This window comes from Cyrtonyx montezumae, unplaced genomic scaffold (genome assembly GCF_038088225.1).
Source record: "Cyrtonyx montezumae isolate F1298 unplaced genomic scaffold, pur_monq_1.0 scaffold_3, whole genome shotgun sequence".
Classification (NCBI taxonomy): Eukaryota; Metazoa; Chordata; class Aves; order Galliformes; family Odontophoridae; genus Cyrtonyx; species Cyrtonyx montezumae.
This window is the reverse complement of record NW_027072034.1, coordinates 137,072,808-137,084,257: the sequence shown is the minus strand read 5'-3', so window position 1 is coordinate 137,084,257 and position 11,450 is coordinate 137,072,808. Positions and strand designations below refer to the sequence as shown.

The following is an 11,450-nucleotide window of genomic DNA, read 5'->3' as shown; positions in this document are numbered from 1 at the left end:
CCCTACAGTAATTTACAGCGTGCAAACTTTTAGCATGCATACAGAGAAAAGCACAACGTCAGTCAAGATTTTCCTCTAAATAATTCAGGTTTCTGGCACAGAGTTTTAATTATCCAGAACATTTCTTGAGGTGCAAAAGGAAATAAACAGATTATTTTTCCTAAAATGGTAACAGAGCATATTTTCCATGAAGAAATAATGTAAAAATAATATGCTGCTTGGAAACAAAATAATGTAGAAACGATACTTTTTACAGCATTTGTTTAATATTATTACGTTTGCCCAGGTTTTTAATTAGCAAAGAAGACTGAGAGCACAGGCACCTTATAGTATCTGAGCCAGCTGATTTAGTGCTTTTTATATAAACTCCCAGGACCAGAACCATCAGTATACATCAGAAGGAGCTGGCAACAGGCTGACTTGTAATTCTACAAAATCTGGATGCCAGGATGAGTTCTTGTTTACTTAAAACTGTACTCCCTGACTTTTATTTATTTGTCTGTCTGTCTATCTATCTATCTATCTATCTATCTATCTATCTATCTAGTTAGGTCTTAAGAGTTCTAGATGACTGACCTCTTCCAATTGGCAGGCTTGGATGACACTCTTGTATCGGTATTCATCATAGGATACACCAAAAATGATGTTTTCTTTGATTGTTCCAGGCATGATCCAAGAGACTTGAGGCGAGAATGATATCCTTCCACTGTGTTTAATTTTACCCTGAGAAGGTTCCAGTTCTCCCATTATCAACATCAGAAGAGAAGTCTGAAAAATTATGAATGGTCAATATATCAGATACAGCCACAACAAACACTAAACAAAATAGGAATCACTTTAAAATACTAGGATGGTACTTTAGTTCTGTCAAATGTCCCTAAAATCACTGATTTGGTACAAGACACAATTAGTGAAGACTTTTGTGATGGGTATGGTTCTGAAAGGCCCCTAAACTTATTCACTGAACAAGAAGATATTCAAGATACCCTGTAAACAATGCTGCAAAAGCATGCATTTTTAATTAAACCTGTTGCTCTTTCACAAGATAACAATATGAGTATTTAAGAGAGACATATGGATGTCAGGTATTAGTATTTATGGTAAAGGTTATTTGATTTTTAACATTACTGCCTATTTCACTTGTTCTTTTACAACACAGTTCATGTTTACAAGCTTGCTAATGTTCATAGCTCCTTTTCTGTGTTGCCTTGAAAAGTGTGATATCTGTCTGGAGATGCAATTGCTCACGAACTGCTCAGAGTGATCTGAAGTCTTCTCTGTAACTGTTAACTCATTTACGTGAATATATGACCTATGCATATTTGTTATTTCCCTTCATAAAAGAATTGATTGCAATTTCAGCACTAACGTTATAATTTCAAAGTTAATCAGTAGCTTGTAGTAACCTTGTCACACATCACTAGCTACTTGATCAAAGAACAGAGTTGAGAAATACAAGGAAAAATATGTTACAGAGGAATTCCAATGATGTTCTTATCACAAATAAACAGTCAACAAAGCTGGGACATAACAGCCAAAGATCTAAAAATCTATCTAAAACACAATTTTATGTTCTCAAGCCCAGAGATCCTTTGAGAAGTTATACAAAATGCAGGGGGAGTATCACGAAACATCCTCCCATCATACCAGAACTTGAACTTTCTAAAAAGCTGAGTAAGAAATTTCTGAACTTGGAAAGGATAATCTCTTAGGATGTTTTGTACACTGGATGTTTAGCTACAGTATCTTATGTCATAATCTTTAAAGTTAAAAATAAATAAATAAAAAGACCAGAAACATCTACTAATGAAGTTGTTTTAAAGAGCTGATATCAGGCTTCATAGCACAGAGAAAATTAAGCACACAGTCTGTTCCACAGGCCTGAGAATTCCTGGAATTTGTAACACCAATGACAAGAGAGAAACCCTACATGGAGAGGATGGAAGGAAAGGAGGAACTTCTTTTGTTGGAGGGATAAGTGTAAATCTTATTTTATATAAACCTTTCAGATAATATTTAATCTTTTAAATGAAAAAATGCAAATTTCTTGTTGTATATAACTGCTTACAGCACAATGTGATCTGAATTTTCCTCAGCAGTTGAAGAAACGGGATATGTAAACATCCTTTACACTGACTGACATCTTTGTATTACGATCATCACCTTCAGCAACAGCCATCTTAGATTAATGGGGACTTCAGCAAGATAAGAAAATTCTTCTGTTAATTCAGAATTATCACAGTAAAATGCATATCAGCATACCAGCTTGAGGACAACCTCATATTGGCATCATTTCTGAAAAATAATAATAAGGCCTTGATCCTTCTGAAATTGTTGGGATCTCTACCACTGAGTTCACCAAACCAAAGATTTTACACAGAGTCACAGAATGGCTGACACTGGACCAAATCTCTGGAACTCATCTTGGCCCAACACTTTATTCCTCGAGTAGGAACACTTAGATCAAGCTGCTCAGGACAGCATCCAGATGGCTTGTGAAAATGTCCTGAAAGGGAGCCACTTCATCCAAAAGAGTCCTGATCAGTGAAACTAAAGGAAGCTAGAATACATTCACCAATAATCTGTTAAAGGGAAAAGTTGTCAAATCCATAATTCATGTTTGGTTTTTTTTCTTTCACTTCTTCTCAGAAGACTCTCTGAAGATCAAATACTTTATCTAATTCCTTACAGCTAAAAGTGAGTAGGGGTATTACAATTCAATGTATTTTATATGGGGCATGATTTAGTGAGAACTGTCGGTGATAGGTGGGTGGTTGGACTGGATGATCTTGTAGGCCTTTTCCAACCTTGGTGATTCTATGATTCTACAAGAGTATGAAGGTCAGTTGGATGTGTTACCTGCAAACTAAATGCATTTATAACATTTTCCAGATCTAAAATGATGATTTATCTAAACCACAGGTTTTCTCAGTAATCCACCAATTTGAACAGCACCTCCCCAAACCTGTTCTCCAGGCTTTCACCTGGAACTGAGAGTGCATGCTCAAGCTAGGCACTGGGTGATCTGGAGCCTATATGATGAGGTATGTCACGTATCCAGAGTATGCATCATAGTTACTTGGCTAATTAGTGTCATGTTTGTCAGATTACTGACCACTTTGTCATGGGTCATTTTACTGAAATATATTTTATACATAATCTTTTCCTGCAGCTGCTACTTTACAAAGAGCACAGATTAGCATGAGTACATTAATACCAGTAACAACACGGACAACATGAAAATATTCCTTAAAATTAATAGGACTTTTGTTGAAACAACAGAAAGAGAAATACCTTGCCTGATCCAGTAGATCCAGAAACAGCCAGTAACTCTCCTTTCTCAATCTTGAAATTTATATCCTGAAGAACAGGTGAGGCATGAATGGGAAAATTGCTGAAGAAGAGACTGTTGTCATTGCTGGGAGCTTTGCTGTTGTTGTTTTCCTGCTTTGCTTTTACAAAGAGCTCTCCAATTCCCTGCAACATACGTATTGGTGTTCAAAAACTGAACAGCACATACATATGCAGACACTTATATACTATATATTTATACTTAAAATACGTATACAAATACAAATATATATACTATAGACATAAAAGCCAATGGACTTATTTTGCTAACATTACTTTTCCTATCCATACCAATTTATTATATTCTTAAAATTGTATCTATTTTAACATATGCATTATACTTGCCCCTAGATTTGTTGACATAAGCAAAATATTCCTCTAATTGAAATGTTTTCTGATATTTACACATGCCAGAGATTGATTTTGGTTTCAGGCTGGTTTAAATCTGAAATAAGTTACAGATCTTAGTATTTACTAAAAAACTTAATCCAAAGTTTCTCCACTATGGATAATTTGATATTACTTGTTAATTATTTGCCACATATTCCTTGCCTGCAGATAGCTAAAGCCTGTTAAAATGAAGAGGTGTGGTCTGCTCTTATTAGAGAACGAGTCAAATGTAGGTAAAATATATATAGTCTGTATTTGAATTTCACTGAGGTAAAAGTACAAACCTCATCCCAAAAAGCTGTTACTTTGTCCACCTCGACCCCAGTTGTTGTTAGATTATACTCCAGGGCCTTGTATTCTTCTTTTAGCAAGAAATCCTAGAAACACAATGAAAGCAGATTACAGGACATGGTAAGGGACAATGATCAATCCCACAAAGCAGCACAGACTTGCCAATGCTGAGCACTAGTTAACATTTGTGATAGTGCTATTGCATTCTTGTGCCCTTGTGCGAGGCATAAATGCAGCTTGTACAATGTCTTTCAGACTCAGAAGGAAATGTTTCTTGAAGCTGCCAATTCTTACATTGTTAGTGAAAATATAAGCATGTGTGTATTTGCGTCTGGTTTAGAAAGAATATCAGAACATAGCATTTCCTTCACTCTCAGCACTTGTTTTGGGCAGCATTAGCCGCCAGACTTAATCCTTTTCAAATAAAGCTTTGTTTCTGGAGTGGGATGTTGAAGGTTACACTGTTAAACAATGAAATTAAGCAGCTACATGCTGCTGACTCACTGTTCCAAAACTGAAAGTGCGTAAATGAAGTTAAATCATGTCTCTGTCGGCACAAAAGGCAGATGATAACACTGACTAGTGTAGCACTGACATAAGGTCATTTCAAATGGCAGAAATCAGCAATCCTGTGTTATCTTCTGAGATAACATAAGGAAAAAAATGAGTAAGCCTATATTAGCGTAGGAAATTTAACTTTTCTGTCTCTTTATTCTGTTAAGATTATGCAGTCTGTATGTACCATCTCATCTAAATTGCCTTTCAAATCTATATGGGACCAATTAGGTTTGCCTGGGTAATACAGTAGACAAGCAAAGAGGAGATAATAAGGAAGAATATCAGTCAAACTCTCCAAACTGATGAATGAATTAAATCGCAGAAATGTATATAGAATTTATTCATTTTGTTTATGCGTGCATATTTCCTGTGACAAATAAAGGGCAACAGTGTTTGGGGATTCTGTGAAGTCTTTATATGGGGTCTGTAGCAAACCTATCACAGAGAGATCGTTATTTATGAATTCCAGAGGAGCATATATCTAATATCCCCAAAGATAAGCATCTGTAACAAAGTGGTGTGACAATTGGGCTTGCCAATTCTGTGAAAAAGCATTGGATGCACTCTTCCAGGAAATATGAGACAGGATGCCACCACTAATGCCTAGGGAGCCTGGCAACACAAGCTCTGTGTTAATTGGGATCCAACAAGGCAGCCTTCTGAATGTCAGATAGGCAGGCTTAAGGCTAGATTATTGAAATTTCTACCCAGTTAAAATCAGAAAAAAACAGAAAAATCCAATAGATGCTTTTTATTATTTATTACAGTTCAGATTTCTGATGAAGATCTGTAAGTAACATACTGGGTATTTCTACCATGCTGAAAAAGAATAATATTATATTTTAGTGAAAAACACCTTCAATCTTTTTTTTTAATTTCTAAGATTTGGATCCAAAATAGAATTCTTTTTCTGACGATTGATTACAAAACCGCAGATCGTGAAGGTTTACCCTGAGCTGACTCTGCATATAAGCTTCTCATGCTGGTATATGAGCAATTGATCTTGCTAGGTAAGGTAGGCAATAATTAGTACACCAGTTCCTTAATTATGTTTTCTATTCATAATGAATGAGATGCACATTTGCATAAGCCATACAATCTCCTGCTGTTCTTGCCACTAATAGGTAGAAAAACAGCATGTTTGTGATTGTAACCACTGGAAGCTGTGCTATGTAAAACACATACTATTTTTGTACTTCCTTTTCTGAAGGGAAAACATCCCTTAAGTATCACAAAGTATCATTTTATTAAGTTCCCTATTCTGCAATGAAAACAATGCTTAGATGCCCCTGTTTCAAAATAAGCAATTGGCAGGTAGCATAAGACTCCTGTAGTTATGCTGCCTGGGGAACCATATAACAATATGAGGATTTATAACGACATTTCATGGTGTATAATCAAAGCAACATATAGTATATTCGGAAAGTCTGCACAATTCCATGTGCTTTTGTTGATCAACTGACAAGATAACATGCTATAAAGAATTAGCTTACGTACTTGGGAAGGTTGAAGTGTGTGCACCCTACCTGTATTTTGTTTATTGCTCCAATAGAATCATACCAGGTCTGCACAGACCCAGGAAACTGCCTCGTCACTGTCATTCGAAGAACAATGCAAAAGGAAATAGTGGTAAATATTTTTCGGAGAATAATTCCTTTAGTCACAGCATATGGAACCACAGCTAAAAACACCACAAAAAATCCTGAAAAGAAGAAGGCTGAGCTGTTGAAATATCTCACATAAGCAGCTTTTCGGGTTAGCTTCAGTTCAGTTCTGTTAAAAAAAAATAGTAATAATAAAAAACAAATAATTAGTATCTGATTCCACAGTTTGCATCTTACAGTTTTTCGAATGGAACTGCTGGTAAAACAATATACCTAGAGGCTCATTCATTTTTGTTACTTTTCAGAAATACAATTAAAAAGCAAGACTCAAACCCAATCTGAATTTAAAAAATAACTGCAGCCATGTTTGGGCACCGACCTTCAGAGCTGTCAGACAAAGCGACAATGTTCTGTCATGATTTAGATACTTCATAAACCATAAGCCTCTACAGTTCCTGATACAACCCTCCAGAAGCATCTAATGCTCCCAGAAATGTCATCCCCTTCTCATCTGGTCATCTAGGTACATAAACCCCAAGGAAATCAGACACTTTTTAATGTCAGATTTCCTAAACATGACCATAAAAACTCCAAGAGCAATCTAAAATGCAGTTATAATGTCATCCCCTTTTGCAGACCATCCCACTGACAGCCTCACCCAAGAAGTAAGGTGTCAGTTGGCCTCAACTGGAAGAGGTTGGAAGGCAGGGAGTTCTCAATCATTCCTACTGAAGCTCAGTTCTCAGAGCATGGGCGATCAGAAATGCAACTAATGATTACTCTTAGCTGCCTCCACAACATGTATGCATCTTACAGCAAGCTATTGAATAAAAAGTGCTAAAGCTTTCATTTGACCCCATTCGCTTCACATTCCCAGGCACAAAGCAGCTCAGCTTTGCCTGAACACAGGCACTTCTGCTTCTGTGAATGATTAAGAGTTTTCAAAGCAGCAGGGGAAAGAGATGCAGCTAGACCCCAGTTAGGGTGCCTATTTGCTGGGTAAGGGCTCTAACCACTAGGATGCTTCACAGTTCACAGTCATGTTGGTGATTTGGACTCGATGATCTCTTGAGGTCCCTTCCAACCCCTATGATTCTATGGTAATTCCTGGTATTGCAAGGCTGAGCATCATAGTCTTTATTTATCTTCCAGTATTGATACAGTGTCTGCATGCAAAGTCCACTATTCTGGGGTTGTGTGGGACATACTTTCAGATCTACACTGCATGTGTGTGAGATTTTTGCATACATCAGTGCCCTATCACTTTGGTCAGCCAAACTGTACCTGGAAGTCCCTGAAAGTCTGAGTTCAGTTAGTTTTGAATCAGGGTGCCTATCACCTCTTGCTATGGTCTGCATTTCACAGGACAGGCCTGAAAGAGTAGTCAGGCATACACATAACCATCACAGCTGTAATCGTGGTCCTGGAGACCATGCCCATTAAGGCTCTTCAGAATTTGGATGGGTCTGCACTGACAGCCTTGAATGGGGATAACAAATATTTTGGGGTTTGTCAGTCTCATAAAAATGTCTGGTAGAAACTAGCAAAGCCACCTCCAGTGCTGAAGCTTTACAAATGACAACAAGGGAGAATCAGTGCACTAACCATTTTCAGTATACTCTCAAGTACCAGCCAGCTGACAAAATATAGACATGTCAAACCTTGAACTTCACCTTCTGCACTACTATGCTGTTGTAACAGCTTGACATTGCATCTTTTTACTTCTCCAAGTACATTATATAGTCCACAGAAATTCAGTACATTTATTCAGGCACTTGTTATGAGCAGTTATCATTGCAGACTTCAGAGACACATAGGAGACATCCCATATTGTTCTCTTAGAAGTGTCACAGTTACATGAGGGTCTTTGACTCCAGGAGTGTTATACCTGCAGGATGGCCAGCCTGGGCAGCTCAGATCTAGCAGAGCAACTGCACAGCTATGTCTAGTTCATTAAGTTAGAGCTGATTAAACTAGGTTGCACCAGAAATTGCCAGCACACGGAAACAGTTTGGTAACAACAGAGTTATGACATATGGTTGCCAAAATCCAGGCACGGGTTAACCCACAATGTCTCATTTCCTACTAGCTTAACAAGCCAACAGATTGTGAAGCCCTGCAGAGCTGTCTTAGGAAACAAAATTCAATTGAAATTCTGACACTCCCTGGCTGACCTGCTCTGGTGATATCTTCACCAAGTGACCTTTTAGATGTCAGAAAATGTAGTATTTTGGTGCAGGAGCAGCAGAAGAAAGATAGATTGATCCTGTAACATTTTTGGAATTCTTCTATGTCTCTTAAAAATTCATGCATAATACAGTAACAATTGAATTCCAGCATTACAAAATTTCCTATAAACTATTGCAGTAAACAGAAAATGTAAAAAGGTAGTTGTTTTTTCAAGCTTCCATGACCATTTTGAGGAATACATAGACGAATCTTACTTCATTTCTTCAGACTTTACTAAAAAAGTAGTCTAAAATTTGCAAAAAGTAATGTACAGTACCAGTGGCACCAGCTGAATCCTGGCCTGGTTCCATCTTAGAGCTGGATCTTCAGGCTCTGATTCAAACCAGGTTTTCTCACATATTTTATAGTAACTTATTAGAATATTAAGAGCTTTCTTATTCTGAAGGTAAAGAGCACTTAATTTTTCCTAGACTGTCTTTCAGAAGACAGCTGAAGAGGGTGTTTGTTTAATAATATCGTTTCACCTCTTTTATTTACATGATAATACAATACTTATATTTCTTTTATTTTCTTTTATTTTACCAATCACACACCTGGCACAGAATTCTAATGTCCCCTAAAGGAATACAAACACACTGCTTCATGCAACATCACTTATCAATCAATATGTCATTTCCCCTCCCATCCCCCACAATTCTGCTTGTACTGAAGTCCTCCTAGCTTTCAGCTAACTAGGTTAGCTCTTTTACCTCCTTTACACCTCAGCTCTGCTACCTCCAGTTCAATCCTGATGTTAACTGAGAGATAAACTTGTACAAGACTTTCCACAGACAAGAAATGTTAATGTAATTGTGCAGAATGAATACACAAAGCTGTGACACTCTAATCTTCATACAGATTGTGTGGCACATCTAAAACTAGCTCTATTGCATTTCTCAGAAAATAACTGTGGAGAAGACATACTGTTTCCTCCAGCACAGAATGGGAAAGTCTGTAAAGCCTTAAGTAACCATCACAAAAGGGCTTTTTACTGTAAGATGAGGATAAGGTCAGTCAAAAACAAACACAGATGCCACAATAGTTTTACCTGTACAAGCTAACCACTGAAATACCATTATAGCAAACAAGGAAGCAAAATTTCAAAAATCATCTCTACTGTGAATTTGACAAATTGGGAAAAAGCAAGCTGTAGTGTGGGAATGCATGCTTGGTTTATGGAGGATTAATCGTTGTGTGCTTTAATTCTTAACTAACGTGACTACAGACAGTGTTCACAGTCAATATTTTTTTCTGAACCCAAAAGAAACTTGACAAACAAATAAAAACACTTACTCACGGAGGCTTTCAATCATTTTTTCCATTGCATCTTCCCAACAATAGGCTTTAACTGACTGTATATTTTCAATGATTTCTGAGGTGATTACAAGTCTCTCATTGATCTTGCCTGCCCTCTTATCCCTACAAGGTAAAAAGCCAGTAGGTTAATTTTCATCTATTTCATCCTCCATAGTCAGTTTACATCCCATTATATCTTATGACACCACTTCTCCTATATACTTATATTTAATACACATCAACTCACTACAAACGATATTTCCTTTCTTTTTAATATTAGATTGCTGCTGCTAAAGAAATAAGGACTTCTCACTACTTTTCTGACACATCCAACATTCTTCAGTTGATAATTTTGTAACAATGTCATAACTAGAGATCCCAAATCAAGTGCTATAAACTTCTTAAAACATTGGAAAATATATTAAAATCCTTTAAAACAGTCTAATCACCTGTATTTCATCATCATTTGTCCCAGCCAGGCTTGGAAAAAGGCCATAACTATTAGAAAAGCAAGTCCAGCGAATGCAGAAGCTTGTAACATATCCCAGAGCAATCCCATCAGGAGTGCCACTTGTAAAGGTGCAATCCATACAAAGTGAGCCAGAGCAAGACCCTGCAGAAAATCACAGCAGAAAATAGTAGTAATTAAAATTACAGATTATTCATGAAAATGAATAAGTCATTAAAGTGACACTGAAAAATGCAATATGGGATGGTACAAATATTTCCAGTAGTAAAACAAATTTATAAAGGAGGACTTGAGATTGTGAGCACATAGCATTCTGGGTCTTACTAACGATGACAGCACAGCAATACAAATTCATTCCACGCCTTATCTTTGATAAGGCAAAGTTCAGTACATAATTATCCCTTCTTGATATATACACAGGGGGAAAAAAAAGCTTTGGAAAAGTAAACAGAATTTACCATTGACACTGGCATTTTCAATCATAGCAAGATGAAAAAAGTACACAAAATATTTGTGATTTCATCTGACATAGAAGGCCAATATTACTTTAGTGAAGAGATGACATATTAATGCAACAAATTCAAATTGGACTTCTGCCTACTTCAGCCATGTTCCTTCAGATTTTGAACAGAATCCCGTTATCAGGCTGAGATACAGAGACTTCACAGAGCTCTGTGTTACAGCTACCCTGATGCACTGCTGGGGCACTTGTCCTGGCTTGCTAGTGAAAACTTACATTCCTCTACACAGTAAAATAGTGCTTAAAGTAGTTATACCAAAGACACATGGTTGGAACTGTAGAGTCCCTCTGATGTCAAGTTTCCTGTTTCTTTCAAAGGACAGAAACTTATGTCATTACCAGGGATCTACTCCACGTCTTTAATAAAAGCTTTTACTTTGGAAGTATTGGAAGTATTGACTGAGCAATGGCACAGAATGCTCAAAGAGGTTGTGGATTCTCCCTACTTGGAAAGGAGCCTGGAAATGGTAGCAGTCTGCTCTGGTGGCTCTGCTTGAGGGGGGAGCTTCTACCAGATGGCTTCCAGAGGTCCCTTCCAACCTCAACTGTGATTGTGTATCGTCTAAAAAGGATGTCTTGGAAACGGTTCCTACATCAAAACTTAATTAGATTTTTAAGAAGAGTAGGTAATAATAATAACAGGATGCTGAATATCACTGTTTGTTCAATGGCAAGAAAACCATACTAGTTCACTTTGTTATAAAAATGAAAAAAAAAAGGACTAAAGGATTGGATGAGCAAG

General features: G+C 37.0%; 1 protein-coding gene across 1 annotated transcript in view; it reads right to left on the bottom strand.

The window, feature by feature from the left end:
- Positions 1 to 11,450, bottom strand: part of CFTR (CF transmembrane conductance regulator) — an 80,426-nt gene that overhangs the window by 49,417 nt on the left and 19,559 nt on the right. Inside the window, exons 6-11 of the mRNA XM_065743487.1 lie at positions 10,169 to 10,332; positions 9,717 to 9,842; positions 6,117 to 6,363; positions 4,026 to 4,118; positions 3,295 to 3,477; positions 577 to 768 (exon numbers count right to left, since the gene is read on the bottom strand). Of these exons, the coding sequence (XP_065599559.1) occupies positions 577 to 768; positions 3,295 to 3,477; positions 4,026 to 4,118; positions 6,117 to 6,363; positions 9,717 to 9,842; positions 10,169 to 10,332 (1,005 nt within the window). The remainder of the gene's footprint in view (positions 1 to 576; positions 769 to 3,294; positions 3,478 to 4,025; positions 4,119 to 6,116; positions 6,364 to 9,716; positions 9,843 to 10,168; positions 10,333 to 11,450) is intronic.